General features: G+C 42.0%; 1 protein-coding gene and 1 long non-coding RNA gene across 8 annotated transcripts in view; one reads left to right on the top strand and one right to left on the bottom strand.

Moving 5' to 3' along the window:
* The first annotated feature begins 15,300 nt into the window (after nucleotides 1-15,300).
* Nucleotides 15,301-23,906, top strand: LOC307214339. Of its 4 annotated transcripts, XR_013837934.1 has the most exons (5): nucleotides 15,301-15,532; nucleotides 16,948-17,100; nucleotides 17,869-18,389; nucleotides 22,164-22,266; nucleotides 23,213-23,906. It is a non-coding gene; the product is annotated as an uncharacterized lncRNA (long non-coding RNA). The 4 variants fall into 4 exon arrangements; XR_013837935.1 differs by lacking the exon at nucleotides 22,164-22,266 and having other exon boundaries at nucleotides 15,303-15,532; nucleotides 23,213-23,904; XR_013837937.1 differs by lacking the exons at nucleotides 22,164-22,266; nucleotides 23,213-23,906 and adding an exon at nucleotides 18,491-18,787 and having other exon boundaries at nucleotides 15,303-15,532.
* Nucleotides 17,462-24,386, bottom strand: part of KLHL1 (kelch like family member 1) — a 131,922-nt gene continuing 124,997 nt past the window's right edge. For 2 of the 4 annotated variants that reach the window (XM_079972650.1, XM_079972648.1), the window contains exons 10-11: nucleotides 21,239-21,413; nucleotides 17,462-17,971 (exon numbers count right to left, since the gene is read on the bottom strand). In XM_079972650.1, the coding sequence (XP_079828776.1) occupies nucleotides 17,912-17,971; nucleotides 21,239-21,413 (235 nt within the window). In that variant the 3' untranslated portion in view covers nucleotides 17,462-17,911. The remainder of the gene's footprint in view (nucleotides 17,972-21,238; nucleotides 21,414-24,386) is intronic. The other 2 variants (XM_079972649.1, XM_079972651.1) reach the window with 1 other exon arrangement.

Genomic DNA, 24,386 nt, shown 5'->3' with positions numbered 1-24,386 from the left:
CCACAGATGATTCTGCCTGAGTTACTCAGGACAAAATAATGATGAGCCAGTTTAAAGGCATCTGGAGGAAAGGACTGGTTGGGCTGACGGCATTTTGTTGAAATCTATTATAACTTTTAAATCAAGCAGGTCTTTTAATCATGTCCCTCTTCAACAGGCAGGACCGGCCCACCCATGAGGTAGAGTGAAGCAGGTGCCTCAGGCAGCGGAGTCTCACCAGGAGCTGCCCCTGTGGGCACTGAACCCACCCCTGCCAACACAGAGCTTGCACGAGAGCTCTGTAACATCTCACCAGAAGCCTGCTAGGATATAGTTCTGTTCTACCTTAAAAGGGAACAGGCATGACTGTTGTGTGCCACATGCCTGTTTACTTCCAGCACTTGCTGGGAACTTCCGTTTTGTATATTGCTTTTGCTGTTTTGCTGGAAACGAAGGAAAGCAGACATGTTTTTCCTTTGTTCCTGAACTATGGTGAATAAATGCTGTAAATATGCTTACACATGGCTCTGTTCGCCACTTCTGTTGTGGAGATTTATTGACTCTGCTAATTAGCGTGCTCGGTAGCTTCAGAAGGCTACTAAGGCTTGAGTCGCTGATTGATTGATTGATTGATTGATGCTGTTCCGTGACCTGGAGATCGCCCGGCTGCCGGTCGGTGGCTGGAGCCAGCTGGGGGCCTGCCTGATGCCCCTGTATCCCTGGCAGCATCCCAACAAAGCCACCAATGCGCAACTCCAGTAAGCAAGGCTTCAGTGTCGGGTTGGGAAGGCTGTGGTGGCTGACACCTTCCCATTTTGCCTCAGGCTAGGCCATCCTTGTCAGCAGGACTCATTTTTCTGTTTCCTACTGGTGGAACATATATGTTTGGTTTCCCCATAATCTACTGAAAGGCTGGTTTTCTGCATCTTTAAGTTAAGATACGTGCTGAGGGGTTTTGCCACTGAATTGTTTACTACTATGACATTCTGTCGTAATAACTAAACACACATCAAAATGACTTTTTCTGGCAAAAAACCCAAAGTGATCACTTTTAGAACCCTTTGCTGAAGTTCTTGTGATTTAAAAGTAGGCCACCTATAGCTAAAAACAGAACTTCTTGAGGAGGCATGTTTAGCATACAGTGGCATGGAGTGTTCCCAAGGCAGAAGCAGTAAAAAGTACATTTTTAAAAAACTCTGCTGTCTTTCCTCTGAGTTAGAAACATTTAAGAAAGGTTTTGTAGAAAGCAGCAAATGCTTCAGCAGATGGAAAGGGATTTCTCCTTGTCATTCCTTCCTGAAGGTCAGAATCACAACAGTCATTCTTAGGTACTACAGAGTCATACAGGGTGATTCATAATGAAGTATACAGTTTCAACGCACTGTAAAAAATGAAGAATGTAATATATCTTATGTTACCTGTAACAGAATTGTAGGGAAATGTTTAAAGTTTTTTTTAGAAACAGTCACAGATGTTCTGTGTGTACACCCTTTGTGACACGACGCACATCAAACCGGTAATTCATTTCTGCCCAAACACGACTCACCCTACGCTTTGATTTTCCTGGCCTTCCTTGAATGGCAGTGCAAACCCTATTGACTTCTTCTGATACACACGGTCATCCAGGACTTCTAAGTTTGCACAAACAGCCCATAGTTTCAAATTTTTATGCCAATTGTAGATACATTTTCTGCTTGGAGGTTTTCCCCCCCAAATCGCGATCAAAAATGCCACCACACAACAGTTACAGATTCCGTTTCGCTCAATTCAAGAACAAAAAATGCCTTCTGCACTGCAGATATAGCCAGTAGTCACATGACAGGCGCACTATCACCTACATCACTTCCCTCAGTAGCGGAACACAAACTTTATGAGCAGTGGCGTAGCGTGGGTTGTCAGCACCCGGGGCAAGGCAAGTAATTTGCGCCCCCTAACCCGTGGATTTGCGCCCCCTAACCCTATCCCTAACCCTAACCCCCAGATGTTGCGCCCGGTGCAGCCGGCCCCCCCTGCACCCCCCACGCTACGCCACTGTTTATGAGTACATCTACCTCACGGTTCGCATTTGTGGTCCGTGTTTTCGCCTGTTACTGTCTTACAGCACCTGGAAACTGTATACTTCATTATGAACCCTGTATAGATATGAAAGCTGCAGTAACCCCCTGTAGGACAATGGATGTCAGTCCAAAACTCCCTTTCTTCCCTTCAGGGACAGTGGACATTGGATGACTGTAGACCCCTTTGCACTTTCATCTGGCTGTGGATCATCACTGTGCAAGTGGCAAAGCAGACATGGTTGCTTATAGATTTTAAATGTTAATCTGTAACACACATAGGCCTACACGCATTGAGGTTGACTTGAGTATAATAATTAATTTCTATATCCGATCCAAACAGGTGATAAATATCTGGAAGGACAAGATTTTTTTTAAAAAAAACCATTTATGACTCTCAGATGCTCCTGGTTGCATAAGTTGTTCAGTGTGAAGAGCAGGGCACTATAGACAACATGCACTTTAGAGACTAACAGGCAACAAAAGTCTTGTTATGTCCCACTGTATTTCACCCACGGGATGAACTTAGATGACTCCTGAGGGCTTGCCATGTGCAGTTCTAGTGCCCAATGTGCCTCTACTAAAAGTTCAGGCTGAAATATTAACAGAAGCGCCACTGAAATCCTCAGCTGGCGCATTAATTGCCCTCTCCCTGAAGTCATATGCTCTTGTCAAAAGTATAATAATCATGTTTAATCCTCCTTTTGTCTTCTCAGTGAATTACACTACTGGGGACAGAATGTCCAGCAATGTCAAAGTTGCCGGATCATTCCAAGGAAAGAACATTTATCTCTCGCATTCAGATGTTCAGTGAACAGCAGAGGCAATATATCCAAATTTTATACGTTGGACTGCACCTACGACAAATATGCACTTACAGGAATTCTGCACTGATAAATTTTGTTCTCAATTACAGGCAAAAATGCACAATTTCTCCCCATCTAGAAATAAACTTTCCAATTATGACTGGTCTGAAATATAATGTAGAAAATTGTGTTGGGGGGGGCAGCACTTGTAGATGAAAAGTACCGTATACTGGTCTTAATTTGATCTTGGCTTTAGTTTGCTTGATGGGTTGCCGCCTTCCATCAAAGTTTCTCAAGTGTTTTGCTTGAGTAGGCTGTTCCAAACTCACCTAGACATTTTATTTTAGATAAAATATGAAAACAAATGTGCTTATTTGGCATATTTTTATCCCACCTTTTTCAGAAAAGCATAAGCATACCAGAATAAAATAACACAAACAATAAAAGCCGCATGATAAAAAAGCAGAGGATTGTGCAATAAAACCAAGCCAGCAATTAAAACCAAGATAAAATGATGGTGTAGATAAAAGGTAGATGACTGACACTCCAATAACAATAAATTCCATTTAAAGGCAGGTGAGAACAGGGCACACTGTGGTGCCTGAATGATAACAGAGATGGTGGCAGGTGAACGTGTCTCAGCATCAAACTCCAGAATCTGGACACTGTCACTGAAAAGGGCCATTCTCCAATAGTTGATCCTTAACTTCCAAGGACTAGTGCACCTGAAAAGTGGCTTTTACTTCCTATCAACTGCAAAAGGAGGCTGTAAGTCAGGATATGGATGAGCTCATTCTTGCTTCTTACCAGTAGGGTGATCCCAAAGTCTGAAACAAACAAGCCAATGAGGAAGCCTCTTGAGAGAGCCAGTGTGGTATAGTGGTTCAGAACAGTAGTCTCGTAATCCGGGGAACCGGGTTTGTGTCTCTGGTCCTCCACATGCAGCTGCTGGGTGACCTTGGGCCAGTCACACTTCTTTGACGTCTCTCAGCCCCACTCACCTCCCAGAGTGTTTGTTGTGGGGGAGGAAGGGAAAGGAGAATGTTAGTCGCTTTGAGACTCCTTCGGGTAGTGATAAAGTGGGATATCAAATCCAAACTCATTTGCAAACAAGGGGCCACTAGGGGTGCATCAGAAGATGGCTGACAATAACATCTCTCCGACCCACACGAGGTAAATTGGAGGCTGTGATGGGAGTAAATAGCCTCCCTACCCCCCCCCCCAGGATTGCGGGGGGGGGGACTGCCCTTGCCTGCTGTGCCCTATACCACCCCCGAATTTGAGGGGATGGGGGCACTAGGCACAATGCCCTCCTCTGGGATTTCGGCGCTCCTGGACGCCGTCTCTGATCCGCGCCACTAGCTGCAAGAACTTCAAAAGAAACAATTTGGATGAAGCGAATGCACATATTTCAAGGAAGAAGGGGGAGTAAAAACTGCTAACAGAAGAGATATCTGATAAAACAAGACGAGTTGGAGGAACAAGTATAAATCATGAGAAGATACGCCAAGACTCAGTATGGCAAAGGGACTGATGGGGGAGGGGAAAAAAACTTCCTTTCTTTCTTTTATGTGATTAAACAAGAATCCCCCCCCCAAGTCAGAAATGTCATGTTAAGGACTTAAGCTGTGGATTTAAGACTGTGTGGAGATAAATTTTCGAACCAAAGCATGTTTTAAGAAGAGCGTGGAATGTATAAGGGCTTTGGAATGACGCAGTTAAAAATGCCGTCGCCATATTGAGAAGTTCTGTCGGAGGACTTAAGTCTGAGAGGAGAAATAGAGCTGTTTTTATATTGTGGGTGAAACTCCTCAGTGGGACTTAAGAACAACAGTTCTGTAATTATTATTTTTTTTTTTTATAATAATTTTTATTAATTTTCCACACAAATAATAAAGAACAATATAAAACAGTATAACTTCAAGCTCATCGGTTCATACCCTTCTTTCTTTGACTTCCCCATACCTCCCCATCCCTGCATCCTTATTTAATAATTCTTTAGCAACCCTTAGGTCCATTGTCTTAATTCCCTTTCATAAAAATTTCTTAAGTTTTTTGTTTACTGCTGCAATTCTTTACTTCTTACCCCCTGACATCTTAACATTCCTCAATTTTGCAATTATTTTTAAGATATATTTACTGCATGTAATGCCTTAAAGGAAAATATTATGAAAATGATTTACCGGTGGTACATGACCCCAGTCAAGCTTGCAAAAATATATCATTTGCCTAGTAATAAGTGTTGGAAATGTAATGAGACTGAAGGCACTTTCTACCACCTCTGGTGGACCTGCCCAAAGGTTAAAGCTTTCTGGGAAATGATCTATAATGAAATTAAGAAGGTCCTTAAGTGGACTTTTCCTAAGAAACCAGAGGCTTTCCTCTTGGGCATGGTGGGCCAAGTGGTGTCAAGGAAGGATAGGATTTTCTTTATGTATGCCACTACAGCAGCAAGAATTCTACTGGCAAAGTATTGGAAGATGCAAGAACTACCTACTCTGGAAGAATGGCAAACAAAGGTGATCGACTTTATGGGATTGGCCGAGATGACGGGCAGGATCCGGGACCAGGGGAAAGAGACAGTGGAAGAGGACTGGAAGAAATTCACAACAGTTCTGTAATTAATGATGGAAAGAGCGCTGTTATCTATGAAGGCGATGATATATGGAAACCATCTCGATTTGAGGATTGGAAGAATGGAAAAATTCACACAGGATTATTATTGGTGTTTATCAGCTTAAGGAGACTATCAGAAGAGATCATAAAGAAAAAAGAGAAAATATATGAACAAGATGTGATGCGGAAACAGCAAGATAAGACTGGATAGAATTATGAACTTTGTTTGGACTGATTTGGACATTAACACAGTAGCAAGAAGATGATCAGAATCCCCCTTCGGATCTTGAGATATGGGTCCCCTCAACAAAATTTAAAATTCAGCTCTGTAATCGGAATTTATGTGATTTGATTTGATTTGATTGGCCGGTTAATAAAAATTATTTTAAAAAACGAACAAACTCATTTGTAAACTTCGGAATGGTCTGATGGAGAAAGAATTGCTTCAGTGGCCAGCTAACAGATTAGCAGACACCTGCAACTCTTATGGAAATGAAGAAAGAGGAATGGTGTGTGTGTGTGTGTGTGTGTGTGTCTTTTCCACTGTTTGCATGTAATTGGGCTAAGAGTTATTCAGGAAGAGGGATGTAATTTGTAGCCTACTCAATGATGCATGGGATAGGATGGGCTCTTGTTCACCTTTTCTTTAAACAGCTCCGAAGTACCCATGTTTGCTGTGAATCTTCATGGAACTTGGTGTGCCTGATTTCTGAGTAGAAATGCATGAAATGTCTTGTTTCCCACGCTTGGATGAAAGACTCAGACCCTTGGCTTGGGATTTTCCCAAAATATACCAAATCAGCATACAGTCTCAGTAGCAGCTTCAAGTATAGGATACATAGTTTAATAGTGCATAAGCAGAGTTTGAGGATATATGGCATAGGCAAATATATTGTCCCAACACTTGACACGCCCCTTCAATTCTGCTTTGAAAGAGCAGGTGGAGACAGTCTGTCTTGCAGTTCTTATCCCAAGTAGGAAGACTGTGCTTGCAAGCAAGTATTTCTACTGTGGATGGTCTACTGCTGGGACTGTTCATGCTGGTGCAGATGGTGGTACATGTTTGGTGATGGGACTTGAGCCCAACTCTCTGACTGTCCCGCCATCTCCAGCTTAGCCAACTCTACCAGTTGGCCACCTGTGTCTTCAGCTCTTTAGGAGTCTAAAGACTGACTCAACCAATTAACCCTGATCACTGGGAAGCCAAGTGACTGTGTGTCAGAGCCCTCTTCCCCATCACTGCCCAAACTCTCCCTACCTCCAATCCTAGGGACCTCCTCCTATGGCAGATTCTGCCACTCCCAAGCTGCCCCACCAGGGGCCCCACAACATTGAATTGCACTGTAAATTGCCATTGCCCCGCGCTCCCGGGCTACTTCCCCTTTTGCCGGCAGCCTCCCCCCCCTTCTTTCCGGCGGTTTGGAGGAGGCATGAGAGCCACGGTCGGGATGGCCACCAATGTCTTGCATCCCTGACGGCCCTTGTGGTGGCATCCTGGGGGGGGGGAGGGTGCTCTCCATTGTGGCCTTGGAAGGCAAGGCAGAGCCATGGACCTATGGCAGCTGTTTCAGCAGCAATATCATAAAAGCCAATTTTTGTAAGGTCACAAATATAAGCCACACTTTTCACAGTCGGAATTTGGGGAAAAGTGTGCCTTATGTTGGGAAAGATGGAGGGCACAAGGAGAAGGGGGCGACAGAGGACGAGATGGTTGGATAGTGTTTTCGAGGTTACCAGCATGAGTCTGACCAAGCTGCGGGGGGCAGTGGAGGACAGGAGTGCCTGGCGTTCTCTGGTGCATGGGGTCACGAAGAGTCGGACACGACTAAACGACTAAACAACAACAGTGCCTTATATTTGGGCCAATATGGTATTCATAATCTGCATAATTTGTCACTCTGGTTAAGTATGGACTTTTCTGCTATTTCCCAGCACTGCATATGCTATTACAGAAAGTATAAGTCTATTGTGCTAGTGAATATTTAATTCAAAAAGGTGTCTCTGCAGACCTTCTGCAGCAATTCTTTCTGTCCTATGTAAAATATAGCATGGCCTTCCTATTGCCACCCTCTGGGATTAGAGTGTCTGTCCAGGCTTGACTGTTGCTTAAGACTTCTGCAGGCCTCCCTGCTTATTCCTCTTCTTCGTCTCTTTGCTTTACTCCGCAGAACCATCTCTGGATTTGTCAAGTGGGGAAGAGATTATTCAGAGCTACAGTGGTACCTCGGGTTAAGAACTTAATTTATTCTGGAGGTCTGTTCTTAACCTGAAACTGTTCTTAACCTGAAGCACCACTTTAGCTAATGGGGCCTCCTGCTGCCGCTGCAACACCACTGCACAATTTCTGTTCTCATGCTGAAGCAAAGTTCTTAACCCGAGGTAATATTTCTTGGTTAGCGGAGTCTGTAACCTGAAGCGTATGTAACCTGAAGTGTATTGTAACCTGAGGTACCACTGTATTGCCTTCTGCAAGGTGAGGACCAAATGTCCGAGATGAGAAATTTTGAGTTGTTTGGGGTTTTTTTAAGGAAAGGAAGAAGCAATATTTATATAGTATCTTATTCATGGATTTGGATACAGGCCTTTTTAAAAAAGCTTTCTTTCTTTCTAGTTCAGTTACATTGCTTGTTGTTTATGTGAAACAATGCTACATAACCTCATTTTCATTCTGGAATGAATATATATATATATATATATATATATATAAAATAAATGTTTGCAATGCAAAACACATAACATATAAATGGAAGGAGAAGAACAAACATACATAAATTTATATCCTAATTATGTTTGTAAAGTGGTTAGTAATATATTCTTGTGCTATTGGAAGCATCAAAATAGTCTCTTTATGAAGAAGGATGTATGAGGGCACATTGAACCTCAATAAAACAAGGCATGAGGCAGATTCTAAAGCAGCAAACAGATCAGTCCTGCATAACTTGTTCTCTACCAATCTAAACTAGGCCTTCTGGCCCCTGGACACCCCTGCCTCACAATTTATTATGATCCCAAGGAAATCAGGAATTGTAAAATGCCTTTAATGCATCGTGTAAGCCTTAACCAGACAAATGTCTTTCAGTTGCATTCTGTATGATATTTTGCAGCACAATGGCCCCTTACCCTGTTCTGGGTGGGCGGTGGTTGTGGCCCCTTGTGAACTGGCCACCATTTTCAGGTCCTGGACTCACGGCTAGAAGTTGAAGATCAGCCAACCAGCTGTATTGCAGGGCAGGATTGCCCATCAAATACTCTTAAGACACATGAGTGGGTGTCAAATACTCTTAAGACACCTGAGTTTTGCTGGAGGGCTGGCAGATACATGCTTCCACTCCGGTCCACTGGCTACACTTAAAAACCAATTACTCTTGGTGCCTTCAGCACATTTGGCAGAAGAGCAACCCCTTCCTTTCATGCTGCACAGTATTTTGACTTGTCTAACCAGGTTTTGCCCTCTTGCACTCTACCTGACCTCGCTATGATTCCCAATGGAATTTGGGGATGGAAATAAATTTGCCTTCAAACAGATTGGGACCATATGGAGGGTTTGCCTTCCCCATAGCAATATGGTACAGATTTTTTTGGGAGGTGAGGCAATGGGTGGAATATTGCTGACGTGGAGATTCAGGGCACAGCCCGACAATGGCTACACCCCATTATCTCAAGTTGGGGACAGAGGGTGGCACCAGGGAAGGAGTTATCGTCGCAGCATTCCTTGGTGTGTGGAGTGCCACAGGGCGCAATCCTTTCCCCGATGCTTTTTAATATCTTTATGCACCCCCTTGCCCAGATTGTCCGGAACTTTGGGCTGGGCTGTCATCAATATGCAGATGACACCCAGCTTTATCTGTTGATGGACGGCCATCCTGACTCGGCCCCAGACACACTGACCGGATGCTTGGAAGCTGTGGCTGGATGGCTGCGGCGTGGGAGCCACTTGAAGTTAAATCCTTCGAAGACAGAGGTCCTCTGGATGGCTCGGGACGACATGGGGTTGGGAGGCCAACTCCCATCTCTTGTTGTGGCTCAGTTAATGCCAGTGCCCTCTGTCAAGAGCTTGGGTGTAACCTTTGACGCCTCCTTCTCTATGGAGGTGCAGGTTGCAGCTACAGCAAAGGCGGCATTTTTCCATCTTCACCGTATTAAGCAGTTGGTCCCTTACCTTTCTCGCCCCGATCTGGCCACAGTGATCCATGCAATGTTCACCTCCAGGCTTGATTATTTTAACTTGCTCTATGTGGGGTTGCCTTGAAGCTGAATCAGAAACTCCAGCGGGTGCAGAATGCCACGGCGAGACTCCTTACGGGGTCCTTGCCACGGGATCACATTCATCCAGTGCTTTAGTAGCTGCACTGGCTCCCGGTGGGGTTCAGGGTCAGGTTTAAGGTGCTGGTTTTGATCTTTAAAGCCCTTTGCAGCCTAGGACTCTCGTACCTATGGGCCCACCTCTCCTGGTCTCCCCCGTGGAGGACCTCAAGGTCCATAAATAACAACACTTTGGAAGTCCCGAGCCCCAAGGAGGTTAGATTGGCCTCAACCTGGGCCAGGGCCTTTTCAGCTCTGGCCCCAGCCTGATGCAACACCCTACCACAGAAGATCGGGGCCCTGCGGGATTTGATATCTTTCCGCAGGGCCCGCAAGACAGAGCTGTTCCTCCTGGCCTTTGGGCTGGACTCAGTCTAATCCCCCCTTTCATTTATTTTTTTGATGGAACCCCTTATATGGGATTTGTATATAAATTTTCCCTCGGCTCTTTTTGCTGGCCCATGTAGGACCAGCATGGATAGTTTTGCCCCGGTGAATATTTGACGTTTTCTCCCCTTATGGCTTTGATCTATAGGCTACCACTAAAACGAGGCTGCATTTTAAGCTGCATTTTAAACTGTAGTCTAACTTATATTTTAATCAACTGGTTTTTTGTTTTGTTTTTAATGATTTTACTGTATTTATATTTAGTGTTAGCCACTGGCAGAATCTGAGACCAGGGAGAAGAGTCGGTAGAAGAAGATTGGAAGAAATTTACAGTTTATTTACAGAAACACTGTGAAATTAAGGAATGTTAGAGGGAGGTTGGAATGAAGCTAAGTGGTTTTAGCAATAATGTGGTTAAGGGGTACGTAAAAATGGATTGTTAACATGTAAAAATGTAAAGTTATAATATATTACGATAAAGTATCAAGATAAATGTAAAAAGGGTAAGGACTTGCTGAAACAACTATTGAGCTAGAATACAAAAGAGGGAGGTGTGAGGAGGTCAGGGAAATAAGTAAATGAAAGACAAGACATGGAAAGATTGAAACGTTTTTAATTGCTTTTTTACTTTTTCTGTATTTTGTATTTTTTGTTTTCTTTTTCTTTTTTCATCTTTGTAATTTTTTTGAAACTTTAATAAATATTATTATAAAATATATATATATAAATTTAGTGTTAGCCACCCTGAGCCCGATCTTGGCCAGGGGTATAAATTATTATTATTATTATTATTATTATTATTATTATTATTATTATTATTATCCTAGTAATCAAGATCTTGAGTGAATGGGAGCATTTCCCAGACCGAATAACATGTGTGTACTCAGGGTGCCCCATGTAGATGAAAGAGGGGGAGCACACAGGCCATAGACCTTCGCCAGAGGCCTGGGGATCGCCACCTCCAGTAGACTGGCATCTTGGGGAGGCCACAATTCTTGGCACAACCCTCTACAAAGATTCAGCCCTCCAGGAGGAGGCTAAAATGGATAATATACTCAATGCTGTAGCCAAACTCTTCCTACATCCGAAATCAAAGTTGTGGCTTCATCCCAGATCGTTGTCTGTCCATTCAGCGTATTTGTTCAAGACTTATCGCCAAGACTTTAAACGTTCACTGCCACAGGTTTTCAAATAGAAATGTGATCAAGAAACCTAAATAACACATTTTCATTCATCCAACATATATATTTTTCAATCGAAAACATGTAGTACCATAAATGATTTAACAAGATAAGATTCTATATACAGAACTACTTTGCACTTCCAGACCCTGGAAACAGATGCTCATCACAGCAGAGGGTAGACATTAATTGTACATATTTATTTTCCTCAGAATTACTGGGCACATAATACATAAAGTACAGTTTTATAACTGATGTACTCAGCCTGATCTGAAAGGAGATGAATCAGGGATATTAATAAAATGAAACAGGGATATTAATAAAATGCTTTTCCATTATTTGTTTTTTCTCCCTTCCAGCTATTCTATCAAAACCCTTTCTGACAATTATTTGTTACAATTCCCCACAGCTGAGGAACAGAATAGCGTTCTAGAAAATTAAGCTGCAGTAATAAATATTTTGTTTGGGCGTGAGAAAAGTGACAGCATCTAGTGGTGGACAAGAGCTTATTGTCACTAGATGGAAGAATGTAGCACTTCCACCAAAGGAACATGGTTCTATTTTAACACCAAGGCCTCTAGTAGAAGCCATAATGACAATGATTATCATAATTATTATTATTTGTCGAGTGCTTAAAATAGACTAAGCACTCGCTGTTCTTCTTGCCACATCTCTTAAACAAATTTGTAAGGATGCCTGGGCATATTTTTCACAAAGATGTGGTCTGTTGAATTTCCAGTTGCATTTCTACTTCACCACATTTTTGGTTCCTTAAATGTAGAAATCATACAAAATTCAGAAGGCCCTGCAAACATGACTGGTCATCTGGCACTTCAAATTAAAGTCGAGTCTCTTTGCTTCAAAGTGGTACCAAAATTTAGGCTGCACCAGATGTCATTAGGAAGTAGATCACCGCGCTTTTGTTGAGAGACTACACTTGTCTGGTGGGGCAAAGCATGCTGACGATGCTAATGTACATCACAACATTGATTTCAGATGCAACTTTAGAGAAACCTAATTTTAACAAATGATTCCTAGCGTCACAAAAAGAAAGTGCTAGGCTTAGCAAAGTTACTTTGTTGACCCCAATACTCATTCCACTCTCCCTTCAATGTACTTTGATTGCCGAATCAGTCACAGTCCCATCCGTCTTAAGTGCTGAAGCTGGGGGGTTGGGGTTGGGGGGTCATATGTGCATCCTCTAGGTCCAGATTTGGAGGCTACTCCATAAAATGGGGGACACGGGTGGCGCTGTGGTTAAATCACAGAGCCTAGAACTTGCCGATCAGAAGGTCGGCGGTTTGAATCCCCGCGACGGGGTGAGCTCCCGCTGCTCAGTCCCTGCTCCTGCCAACCTAGCAGTTCGAAAGCACGTCAAAGTGCAAGTAGATAAATAGGTACTGCTCCAGCGAGAAGGTAAACGGCGTTTCCGTGCGCTGCTCTGGTTCGCCAGAAGCGGCTTAGTCATGCTGGCCACATGACCCAGAAGCTGTATGCCGGCTCCCTCGGCCAATAAAGCGAGATGAGCACTGCAACCCCAGAGTCGGCCACGACTGGACCTAATGGTCAGGGGTCCCTTTACCTTTATCTTACCATAACAACTAAATAGGTTTTTCACCCTCCTGCACTGGTGCTCGCCTCAAAAGAGTCAAACATTTTCCAGTACCTGGTTCAGGTGTCAACAGATGCTCTATCCGTAAGTTCCCACTTCCTCCTCTGCCCCCCTTCTATTTCCAACACAAACCTCATAAACCTTTTGCGGGACAGAAAGAGGAAGCAGCAGTAGGAACTTGAACTATCTTTTTCACAGGCAGGAAAGGGGACTAGCACTCCATGTCCCAGCATCCCTGACGGGGGGCAAAAAAACAATTTGTGTCAATCTCCACCAACAGAGGTGTCAAGGGGTGCTTTGAGTATTGGGGTGGGCAGGATGTCGTTTGCCCCAATCCTACTCTTGAAGAACACAATAGGGCCACTCACATTTGCAGCATCTGTAAAGTGACTCCCCATTTGTGGAATTCTGTCCCCAGGGAAGCTTGCCAGGCACCTTCATTACATATCTTTAGGCACCAGGCAAAAACATTTCTTTATAACCCGGCCTTGGGCTGAGTAACCTTCTATGGCCTTTTAAATGTGGTTGTGGGAGGGGGTGTTATTAGTTTGTTCTTCATTGGTATTTTGTGTTCCAAAAGTTTTCAAACAGAGCAGCTTTCCAAAAGCTAAGCCAAATAGAGCTGTGTGTTTGGAGGGAGTCTGCCGCAGGTGGCTGCTAAGCTAGTTTTAGAAATATTACTATGAAAGAGATACCAGCCATAGCTTCAGTGGCAATGTTCCTTAACACCACAGTCCAAACTCAAAATCAGTTGCAATGAGAGAGTTTAGAGTCAACAGATCTTGGATTTTTCTGGCCACCTGGCATAAATCGCCAAAAAGAAGTATTCTTAGGCACGTTGGACCAAGGCAAGACTTACACCTATTCTGAATACTTTCCGGTCATGTGGCAGAGAACAAAAACCTCAAAACGCAGGCCTGTATTCACTTGTCAGCCAGCAGAAGCCCCCACCCAGAGGGTCCTGAACAGAATTTGGACTAGAGGTAACTTATGCTTGTGTAAGTTACACCAGCTTCCCATAGTTAGGATTGTTCCGTAAGTTAATGTGCTCTGTACCATTATTTCACTATCATCTCTAGTTCATTTAATGCGCTCTCTTGACCACCCCTGTGAGTCTCATGTTTTAATGCGCTGGGCATGCAGAAGTGGTTGTTATTTAATGAGCTAGCACAGCTGTGATTTGAGATAATTTTCTAATCTCTTCTTCAATAACCAACTGAAATTGCTTACGTTTCACTACAGTAACGCTAATGCAAAGCGCAGACATGGACAGTTGGCATGAATGCATGACAGCAGCTAAACTATGCAGCAATCCACTCTTGACCTTTATAAGTTACCATCAGACTAAATGGGAGCCTAACTCTACAGGCAATATTAATTTTACAAAGCCTTTCTGTATTTGTGTTTAGATTTCCACAGCATCTTAAAGTTTCCGGAGACAAGTCTTGAAAAATACTGACTGGACTGGTTTTTGAAGGTAATTTGTTTCATCCTATGTAATCGTGCATAATTTGCTTCCTTTTGTGCAAAGAAAGTAACGGTCTATCATGTGTTTTGGTTTCGCTCTTGCTGAAAACTTTTGGTGCAAGTGCCCTATGTGTCCATGCAAAGTTGACTTCAGAAATAAGGCGGAAATACAACAAAGAGCCAAGGTATTGAGAAATGCAGCGTAGGATCTTCTTCCACTGACCCAGGAATCCCATAAAACACCAGGTTCAGATGGCAATCGCGTTTTCAAGATTTGCAAGTTCAGATTGTAGGTCTCTAGCAACTTTCTTCATGCTTCTGACCCATTTCTCTGACTGCATTACACAGAGAGATCAGATAGATTATTCAAAACCTCAGGATTTTTTCCTCTGTCTTTTTTCTTCTGTAGCTCTGATTAAATCCACCATAGGTGCTGGCCATGTTTCTCTGTTGTATCACATTCTTTTAACTTTTGTCTAAGAGTTAGGCTTTGCGTTTTACCTGAGAGATTCTGTTAGAATAATAATGGTGTTATTGTGATGTTGGGACTCAATATTCTGTTCCTTCTTTCCACAGGAAATGTTCAGCAATTCAGATTGATTGATTTTGCTGCTTATTGTGTTTTCTACCACTGACAATCTAACAAAAGCTCAGAGTTTTTGGGATACACTGCTATCTTTTGAGGGGTGTGGGGTAGGAACACCGACAACAACCAGGAGGGAGGGTCCCAAAATACTGCTCTAGATGCCCAATACTTCCTCGCTACAGGTTGTCAGCATCAATAATTGCTTCCAAGCCCAGAAAAGACGGTTGCAAGAATGAAGTCAGATGAGAATGTGAGTATATACAAAGTTTTGGAATCAGAAGCAAGTGTATTGGTAACCATGGCAACACAAACATAGAGGGCTATCGCAAAGGGTGGTGATTAGAATCCAGCTTATAACTGAGATTTCTCAAGTGATGGAGGCAGAGATTCTGCAAACTTCACAATTACAGGAGGTTTTATTTCCCCAAGCTCCATGTTGCTTTGCTCAAGCAAAAGTACTTTTGGGGGAGGGGCAGAAAAAGTCTCACCGAGTTCTGATGTTTATGAGCAAAGTAGCATGGAAAATATCATATACACAATGGGTAAGCCCTGGGGAAAATAAAGTTCCCTGATCCTGTCTCTTAGTTATCTCTGGAATTTTCATCTTTCAAACACGGGCTAAGTAGACATGGCAACACATTAATTGATTTACGTGCACAGAATCCAACTCTGATTGGAAAATATAGTTAACAGATGTGGTTATGTGACATTTTCTGCTCAGAGGGAGTCACCTCTTTTTCACACAAGTAGGGCTAATGCACATCTCACCCTCTAGCCTTCTATTTTCAAGGGATCCCTACACACTTATTTCATCTTATTATTATAGAGAATTCAGATTATGAAAAAATTACAGAATTACACACCATGCTATCCCACATTCAGTCTACTACTAGCAGATGTCTAGAAAATGAAAAAGCTTGAACAGCCAGTCATTGGGACACAGATATTTTATTTAGCTAGCAGATGGGTCTGAATGGGAAAACCTCACATTTCCCCCACCCCCATTCCCAAACTAGCTCAAGGAGCAGCACCCATCAGAGCTCCACACAAAGCTTTATCCCTGCTACAGTTGAGGTCATTCATGTAATTAGACTCTCCTACACCTACTATTGAAACCAGACTCATTTTGGTGCCTTGATACGAGTTCAATCATGCTTATGACACAATACAGCCAACAGTGACGTTCATGTAAAGTCTGAGGGCATTTAGTAACCACAACAATATGACTTATGCAGCTCATTCGTAGACAAGGCAGAACTTTGCAAAGGCAAGGTGATCCATGTAGCTTGGACATCTTTTGTGGGGGTTTCGTACATGCAAAGCAGGTGCTCTGCTATTGAGACACATTATGCCAAAACAACCTGATTTGCAATGTTTTTGTCTTTGTACACACTGATGCATTATCCCTTAGGGACAAACTAGATATTACATAGCAGACTTATGTAGCAGTCTTCCAATGCGGTTGTGTCTGTGGGTTTTTGTTTTTTTTTAAGAAAAGGAAAAGAATTGAGGAAATCTCTCCCGGTTTGAAGTGAGGAATGGGCTACATAAACCTTTCTCTCCTGGCTATTTTGCTACTCAAAATCTCCTCCCTGCTGCTCTTTTGCTTATGGAATAATATATATATATTTACTCTGGTTGGAAAGGCAACCTGGCAGTAGGAATTTTAACAGGAAAAATGTCTAGCTGAAAAAGGTTAAGCAGTTCCTTCCCTGCTATATTTCCACTCAAACTGGCAGATTCCTTTGGACGATTTCAAATTTTTAAAACATGTCAGAAGATTGTTAGTCTTCTGCCACATAATGACCAGTTCATCCCTTAGTTTCAGTAACTTACAACAATAAATGGATGATCCTTATGGTAATTAAAATTAAGCCGAGTTTGATTGGAACAATGATGGGATCAAGAAACACATATAAGCATTATAACATTTTTCTCTCTCTTACTGCACTTCTAGGCCCCAATGGAATTGCCTTAGAATTGCTGCATGTTATCTTTACATGATGTGATGAGCTGACGTTTGCCTGTCTTCCACAAGCTTCTCACATGCAGGAAACGTGTAAAAGCATTGAAAGAGACAAGAATTCACATGCTTTCATAAGAAGTTAAGGTAGATTTGTGAAAGTGTTCCTTTGGATCTCCTTTTTTTTGTAGCAAAGTCCCATTGGGTCAAAAGGCTCAGTCTTCCCTCAGTGTCGAGATGTTTCCCAAACACAGAACATAGCATCAGTGCAATCTCAGAGATGATGCATAATTCTAGTGGGAGGGACAGTCCGTTATCAGAGAAACAATCAATGTGTTGTTAGTGTTGAATCATTTCTGATGAAGAAAGAAGCTAAACCTTTCCAACCTTCATTCATTACTTCAGGAGGAAACATTATTCTCTCCTGTCTATTGTCTGAGTACATGGCAGAGAGCGTAAACCATTTCAAGATAAGGCCTTGAGAGAGAACGAGAGACAGAAAAATAAATCAGTTACCTACATTTTCTTTTAATAAAACTATGGTTTAAAAAGTGACAGTGTGCTATGATGGTTTCAGAGTTAAAATGTCTAGTGCTATGAAAACCATTCATTAAGCTGCTCCAGTCCTTTTGAAGAGTTGGTCTTGGGCATGGCTAGTTTGCTACGTCTGCATTACACAGCCTGTAGAGGAGTATCTGAACTTGCCCCTTTTGTGTTCATAGAGGGGCTCCTACAACAGCTGGTCAATTTTTCCTTGTTCAGCCACTGAGCAGTGTGTAATGACTGGAAAAGGCATCAAATCCTCATTATTTTTCCTCCCCATTTTAAACTTCTTCAAGTTGTGGTCAACAGAGTGCCGAGTGTATCTATTGATCCTTATGCTCAACAAAGTTTTGTTTCTTGTTTCTCTGACAGAAAAATCCACCTAGAAGTCAATAAAATCCACCACTGATAAAAATCATGGCTGCTTTATGACTACAACACAGGCCCCAGCTCTTCCGATGTTCAGAGATGCCATCTGCAGAGAAGAAACAAATATCAGCTTCAGAGTTTACATTTGGGAGTGAAAGGCTGCAGTTTTATGGCATGTACTTCTGAGGTGTCAAAACAAGCAACTGGTAATTCAACAACACATTATACAGGAAACCTAATATTGCTGCATCCTGCCTGTTATGCATGGAAGCATTGCATTAGTGGTGAAGTTATGAGCTGGAGTTGAAGACCCTGGCCTAGTGTCTCGCCTCCACAACTGCTATGAGGGACATAAGGATCTACAGTATCTGCAAACTGCAGCTAACAAATCCTGTTCTCCGTTACTCATTAATAACTTTTTAAATTATGGAACTGTTACAGCTTCATACATGTATACATTAACTGTCTCCAAGTATTCCACAGCATTCATGCTTGCTTGTTTTAATGTGCTGCCTTCTGCACTGGTAAGTAGATGATTTAACAAGACCCTGGTTAATGAATGTGTGTTTGTGAGTAGCTCAAGCAATATAGACTCTGCTCATCATGTTTCTCTGTATTCTAACAGGGTATAGAAAAAGGCTGATTCTCCCTCCATTGAAAAGTCTTCTGGGAAGAGCTCCTGAAAATTTGGAACTGTTTTGTTTAAGGGATGGCTCTTACTAAGAGAATTGCAAGGGGGGGGGGGAATTGACTTCAATTCAGATCAAGAGAATTCTTTTGGTGGCTTCTTGAAAAATATATAAAAAGAAATAAGTTTTATTTGTATGTGTTTTCATTAAATTTATAACCGATGTTTTAATGTTCTCTACAGTTAGGCACGTTAAAAACAAATTGACAAATAAAATGAAGACACAAGTAAAAAGTGTACTTTGCAATGTGGCGTCTGAAAACTACAGCAAGCAGTAGTAATTTCAACTACAGTGGTACCTCGGGTTAAGAACTTAATTCATTCTGGAGGTCCATTCTTAACCTGAAACTGATCTTAACCTGAGGTACCACTTTAGCTAATGGGGCCTCCTGCTGCCGCCGCACAATTTCTGTTCTCATCCTGAAGCAAAGTTCTAATCCTGAGGTACTATTTCTGGGTTAGCGGCATCTGTAACCCAAGGTACCACTGTATGTGGAACTCTGGAATTGCCACTTTTTTCTGTAGAGCATAGTGAAATATATTGGTTTACATTCATTGCATATCATGTATCACATTTCTATTCTTGTGACATTTATACTTACTGAAATTGTTCCTATGATTTTGGGAATAGAGTGAATGATGAAATATAAAGCCAAAAGCTAAATCATTGACTTTCCAGGTCAGAATTACTTTCCTTCCTGCTATATAATTTATCTGCAAGAGGTTTGATTCAAGAAATGCAAAATAGCACTTTAACAAATGGGCCACGTGCTCTTGCAGAATAGCTCGGAGGCACACCCTTCTTATATTCAGTAAAAACTGTCATCCACATGCTATGATCCTAAATCACAATATGTAAGCTCCAGATTTGTAGCATTTACATATGGAGGAGAGACAGACTTTTTAGCACAGTGGTGGGGAGACTTTGCCCTTCCAGATGCTGCTGAACTACAGCTGCCATCAGCCCCAGCAAATATGGTCAATGGCAAAGGATGATGCGTGTTTCAGTTCAGCAATATCTGGAGGGCCAAAGATTCCTAACCCCTGTTTTAGCAGATTCCCCTTCTCACATTACAAGCTTGCGGCATGGACAAATGGACAGGCAAGTTGATGGGACAGATTGTGAGTTAGCAATATAATTAATAAACTCTAGTCTTCTAATTCAAGCTTTTAAGTGAGCTACCTTTAACTCCCTTACCCTCAGCACAGACAGAGGTGTCTCCTCCATTCTGGCTCAGCCAGGACCCAGCCAGCTGAGCCAAGTCCAGTGGATCTTAAACTGGCATAATCCCTGGAAAAGAGGCATGGTGGGAGTGGGACTAGAGAGGGGCAGATTTTCCTGGATCCAATGGCCTGGATCCAAAGGCCATTCAGCTTAGTCACATGACTTGGTGACCCAGCACAAAACACTATTTTAAAGTCTTGTGTTCCATCTGCCATGCTGCTGAACATGGTTTGGATCTAGTGCAATTTTATGCTGGTTTAATTTATGCCAGTTTCTTGTGTATGGGATTGCTCCCTTAATCATGTCTATTAAATTCAATGGGTCTACTCTGAGCAGAACTGGCATTAAATACCATCCTGCAAGCATACATAAAATAGTATTGAAATGAAAATAGTAATTACCAAATAATTCTACACTAATAAAGTTTCTAATAAAGGTTTGGGACACGTAGGAACAGAAAAGCTGGCACTTTTGAATTTGCCACAAATGTCTAACAATTTTTAATCTGTTAGAATTCATAGTTAGAAAAATGTCCTAACACTTCCCATAGGAACATATTTCTCTTCCTGTGAATTCAAGCTGAATAGTGAGTCTCTAAGGATGATACAGACCGAATGGATATTATTTTGACTTTTTGTTGAAAGTCTGCATCCTTACTCATGGGCTTTGTTGCCTGATGCAGCAATGCACACAACAGAAACAACAAGGGCACCCCCTTGTTTCCAATTCCTATTGTACTTTGCCTGGAGGCCACTGGCTCTTGGCTTCAAAATGTATGCCACAACTACCTTGGGAGACGTTGCTTCAAATGCCAATTAAGCCAAGCATAAGCTCAGTGGGGTGCTTCAGACAGTCTGCTGTCTGCAAGACTGAATTTCCTGGAAGAAATTATGCCCTCCCTCGCTGGGATGTTTGGAGGGCAAGAACTGCAAAACATACTTACTTGGAAGGTGTCCCACTCTAATCAATGGGGCTTCCTTCCAAGTAAACATGGATTAGATCATGGTATAAAACTGAAATACCATTTCAATGCAACAACAGCTTTGGAAAATAGTCACCGCAATCTATAAATTATAGTTAATAGAAAGTACTTTTAAAACAAACGCTATCTTACATACACAAAACATAAAACTGGGGGGGGGGGGGAACACCCTCGTCACAAATACAAACACCAGGGACTTGTAACAAACCCTGATGTATTTTCAAGCTGAAGTATTGTAAAATATGAAAGCAAAAAAAGGAAATAAGGATTCCAATGAGAGATCTGACAAATAAGTTTATATGGATAACAAGATACTGCCATTTTATATAACTTTTTCTTGGTTTCTCTCTCTTTGGAGAACTCTTACAGTAGAGAAAGCTAAACAGCAGTTATAATTGCATAGCTGCGGGGATCCTCGCTGCCCACTAGTTTCGACAAGCCTTCTGTGAAAACTGTACAAAACATAAAACCACACAACTACCTGTGTCCATTCATTAGTTTGGGGGTCGTATGACTCCATGGTGTTCAAATATGTCTGCCCGTCATATCCACCTACTGCATACAATTTATCACCGAGGATACACACTCCAACAGCATCACGGGGCATGCTCAGTGGAGCTACCATTGTCCAAGTATCAGTTTTGGGGTCATACCTGCACAACAAAAGGGAAGGCATATCTCATGAAAGAACGTATTTAGCAATCCAGCCCATATTCAACATCAGCAGAATTATTTGTTCATTCATTTGTCATGAACTTCCCAAAATCAACCTCTTTGCAAGGGGGGGAGGGGTCTGTCTGTTGAGATTCCTGCTCCATGTTTGCAGTCATGAGACTGTTGTCTATCACATGACGGTGTATGTTTTCATTCCACAGTGTGGGAAGTGACGGAGACAGGATATTTATGTTACTTGTGTTCCGTGAAGTGGGACTATTGTCCTTTGTTCTTTCTCTCTTTGCTGTCTAATGAGAAAGAGGAAGGAGCTAAAGCAGAATGCTCCAAGTGGACTATATGTAAATAAAAGTAGATTAGCCAAAATGCTGTGCTACTGAGTTCTGTTACACAAACTGCAAATACTCTGCGGATCCCTAAGTGTTCTGATGCTTCATGGTGTCAGTTGCTGTGATGTTCAGGCAGAAGAAAGCTTTTGAAGCTCCCGATCGACCAGGAGGGAGAGAACATGCCAGTCGGACATGTGTCTCTGCCAGAGTCCTACAGGAGAGTAGGACGATCCTAACACTGTCATGCCAGAAATACTGAATTCACAAAGGTATCTTCACTAGGTTCCTTTTGGCCATTCAAGTGCTTTTAAGATTGGCTATTATGTACTACACCTTAAGTCCCAACCAGCCCTATTAGTTCGCTGTTTAATCAAGTCCCTCCTCCCCTACTATCCATTACAGCAAGGCTCCATCAGAACCAGATTATCCAACATGCAATGGTGGCTCACCAAGCAGGGTTATCTCAGCGAGGTGTGAGAGCTTAGTATGTAGCTCCAAATTCTAGGTAAAGGCTTTTAAAACTCAGAATCCCCACTTCAGTTTACTTTTGCAACTCATATGGTGAAAGGTCTACAGGAGTTTCAGTAGACAGTGTCTATCTGTGCCTGACTGGTAACAACTGGACCTAATCCTATCACTTATTCAAATGCCATGCATAATTACCATCTTAATGTAATCAGAAATTGGTTTCAGGCAATGGGTTCAAAGTATTGTAGGTTATAAATATCAAGATGGCTGATATGTACAAATTTGTAAATGCATTCCACATTTCCCTGCATGGGTGAATTCTGCAAGTTGATTCTGCTGGTGAGGTAACATTTACAATCTCTGAATCTTGAGTTCCAAACCATTTTGGGTAAGGAATAGAGTGATTAAATGCCCACTTCACTTCACAGTTGGCTATCAAGCATATTAAATTTGCTATATGCTTCCCATCAATATGAACTGGTTCATAGATACATCTCAGGACATTAAAAAAAATTATGAAGTATGCAAACACCAAGTAGCACAGAATGTGAGCATCTCCAGTGGGTTAAATATTATTATTTAGTAAGATTTATCTCCTAAAAGATATTCAACTATTGTCAGCTTATATTAAATACTGATTGTAAAAATACCTTCTAACGTACTTTTAATTCTCCATTAGGATTTAATTGGGTGCCATTGTTTCCTGTGAAAGCACTTAAAGCATTTCTTTTGTTACTTCATTTGTTAAAACATTCTGTATGTGGAAAGTTAGGCATTTTTATGATTAGCACTGTAATAAAAGCTCTCAATATTTTCCAATTTCAATTAATATTAATGAGAAGTTACTTTATTAGACTTTCATAACAATTATTTCACTATAGATGGTGCTGGGGATTGTAAGGGCTTTTAACAAGTGGAAAGCTCAAAAACCTTTCTCCTTGCCTTCAGCTTGGTCGTTCAAATTGATTTCTTTTTGTATTCAGGAACTTTATGATATCTCCTGCTTCACCCTGGGGCACATCAAGTTATTACAGAGATGAAGCATGCAGCCATTTCTTTAGCAGAAGAAACAGCATTGCAAAAAAGAAGGCAACATTTGAACTACTACACTAGTATCTTTTACGTTCTGTTTTGGGGAGTTCCAAGTATTTTATTAGTCCCTTGCTACGTGCATATTAGAAAAAACAAAAGCATGGTTAAAAAAAAAGAGGTGGCATTCTTGTTTGGACTGTATTTTCTTTTTGTAGGTTTTCACCTTGATTTCTTTGTGGTTGAAAACGACAGTCCTGCAAAAAGCACCCTATTAAGGTTTATTTCCCTCAGGCGTGTGGAAATAAAAACACACACTTGCTGATACTGATTGTAATATGTCCATCAGCCACAGCACTGCAATGGTCTTGAGGTCGATGCCCCCTTTAGTCTTAACTTAATGGAATATTTAACTATTTGTAACACACTGTTTTTTTAAAACAAAAACTGTGCTTGCTTTTTGAAGGGGTAAGGTAACGTAAGATAAATAAACACATCATCTGATAACAAGTCAGGGGAACAATTCTATACGAAAGAAACTGGCATGAAGGAAAACAAATTTAAATTAAGCTGGTGTAAAGCTATGCCAGAACAAATCTCACTCTCACTGAGCCGGCCTAAGCCTAGCAGAGGGGAAACAAGCCTTTATAATAGTGTTTGAATTATGGCATCCTTTCTGCTGGCTTAAATACATGTAACCTCTACATGTCTGAATCACCTTGCCGAAACAGTATTGCCTTTAACATAAGGTAATGCAGGTTTTTTATGTTGGAATTATTCTGCAGAAAACTGTGCGCAACACACAATTTATTGCCGGAAGGACTCAAGTGTTGGGGCAGAGCTAAAAGTGCTCCTCCACTCTGCAGAACACAGCTAAGCCTCTCTCGCCCTGATCTCGCCACTGCGATCCATGTGACAGTCACCTCCAGGCTTGATTATTGTAACTCACTCCATGTGGGGCTGCCCTTGAAGCTGACCCAGAAACTCCAGCGGGTGCAGAATGCCGTGGCGATACTCCTTACAGGGTCCTCGCCTCGGGATCACATTCATCCAGTGCTATACCAGCTGCACTGGCTCCCGGTGGAGTACAGGATCAGGTTTAAGGTGCTGGTTTTAACCTTTAAAGCC

This window comes from Podarcis cretensis (assembly GCF_951804945.1).
Source record: "Podarcis cretensis genome assembly, chromosome: 4".
Lineage (NCBI taxonomy): Eukaryota > Metazoa > Chordata > Lepidosauria > Squamata > Lacertidae > Podarcis > Podarcis cretensis.
Note: the sequence above shows the minus strand (reverse complement) of the source record. Positions and strands in the feature narration are given on the sequence as shown.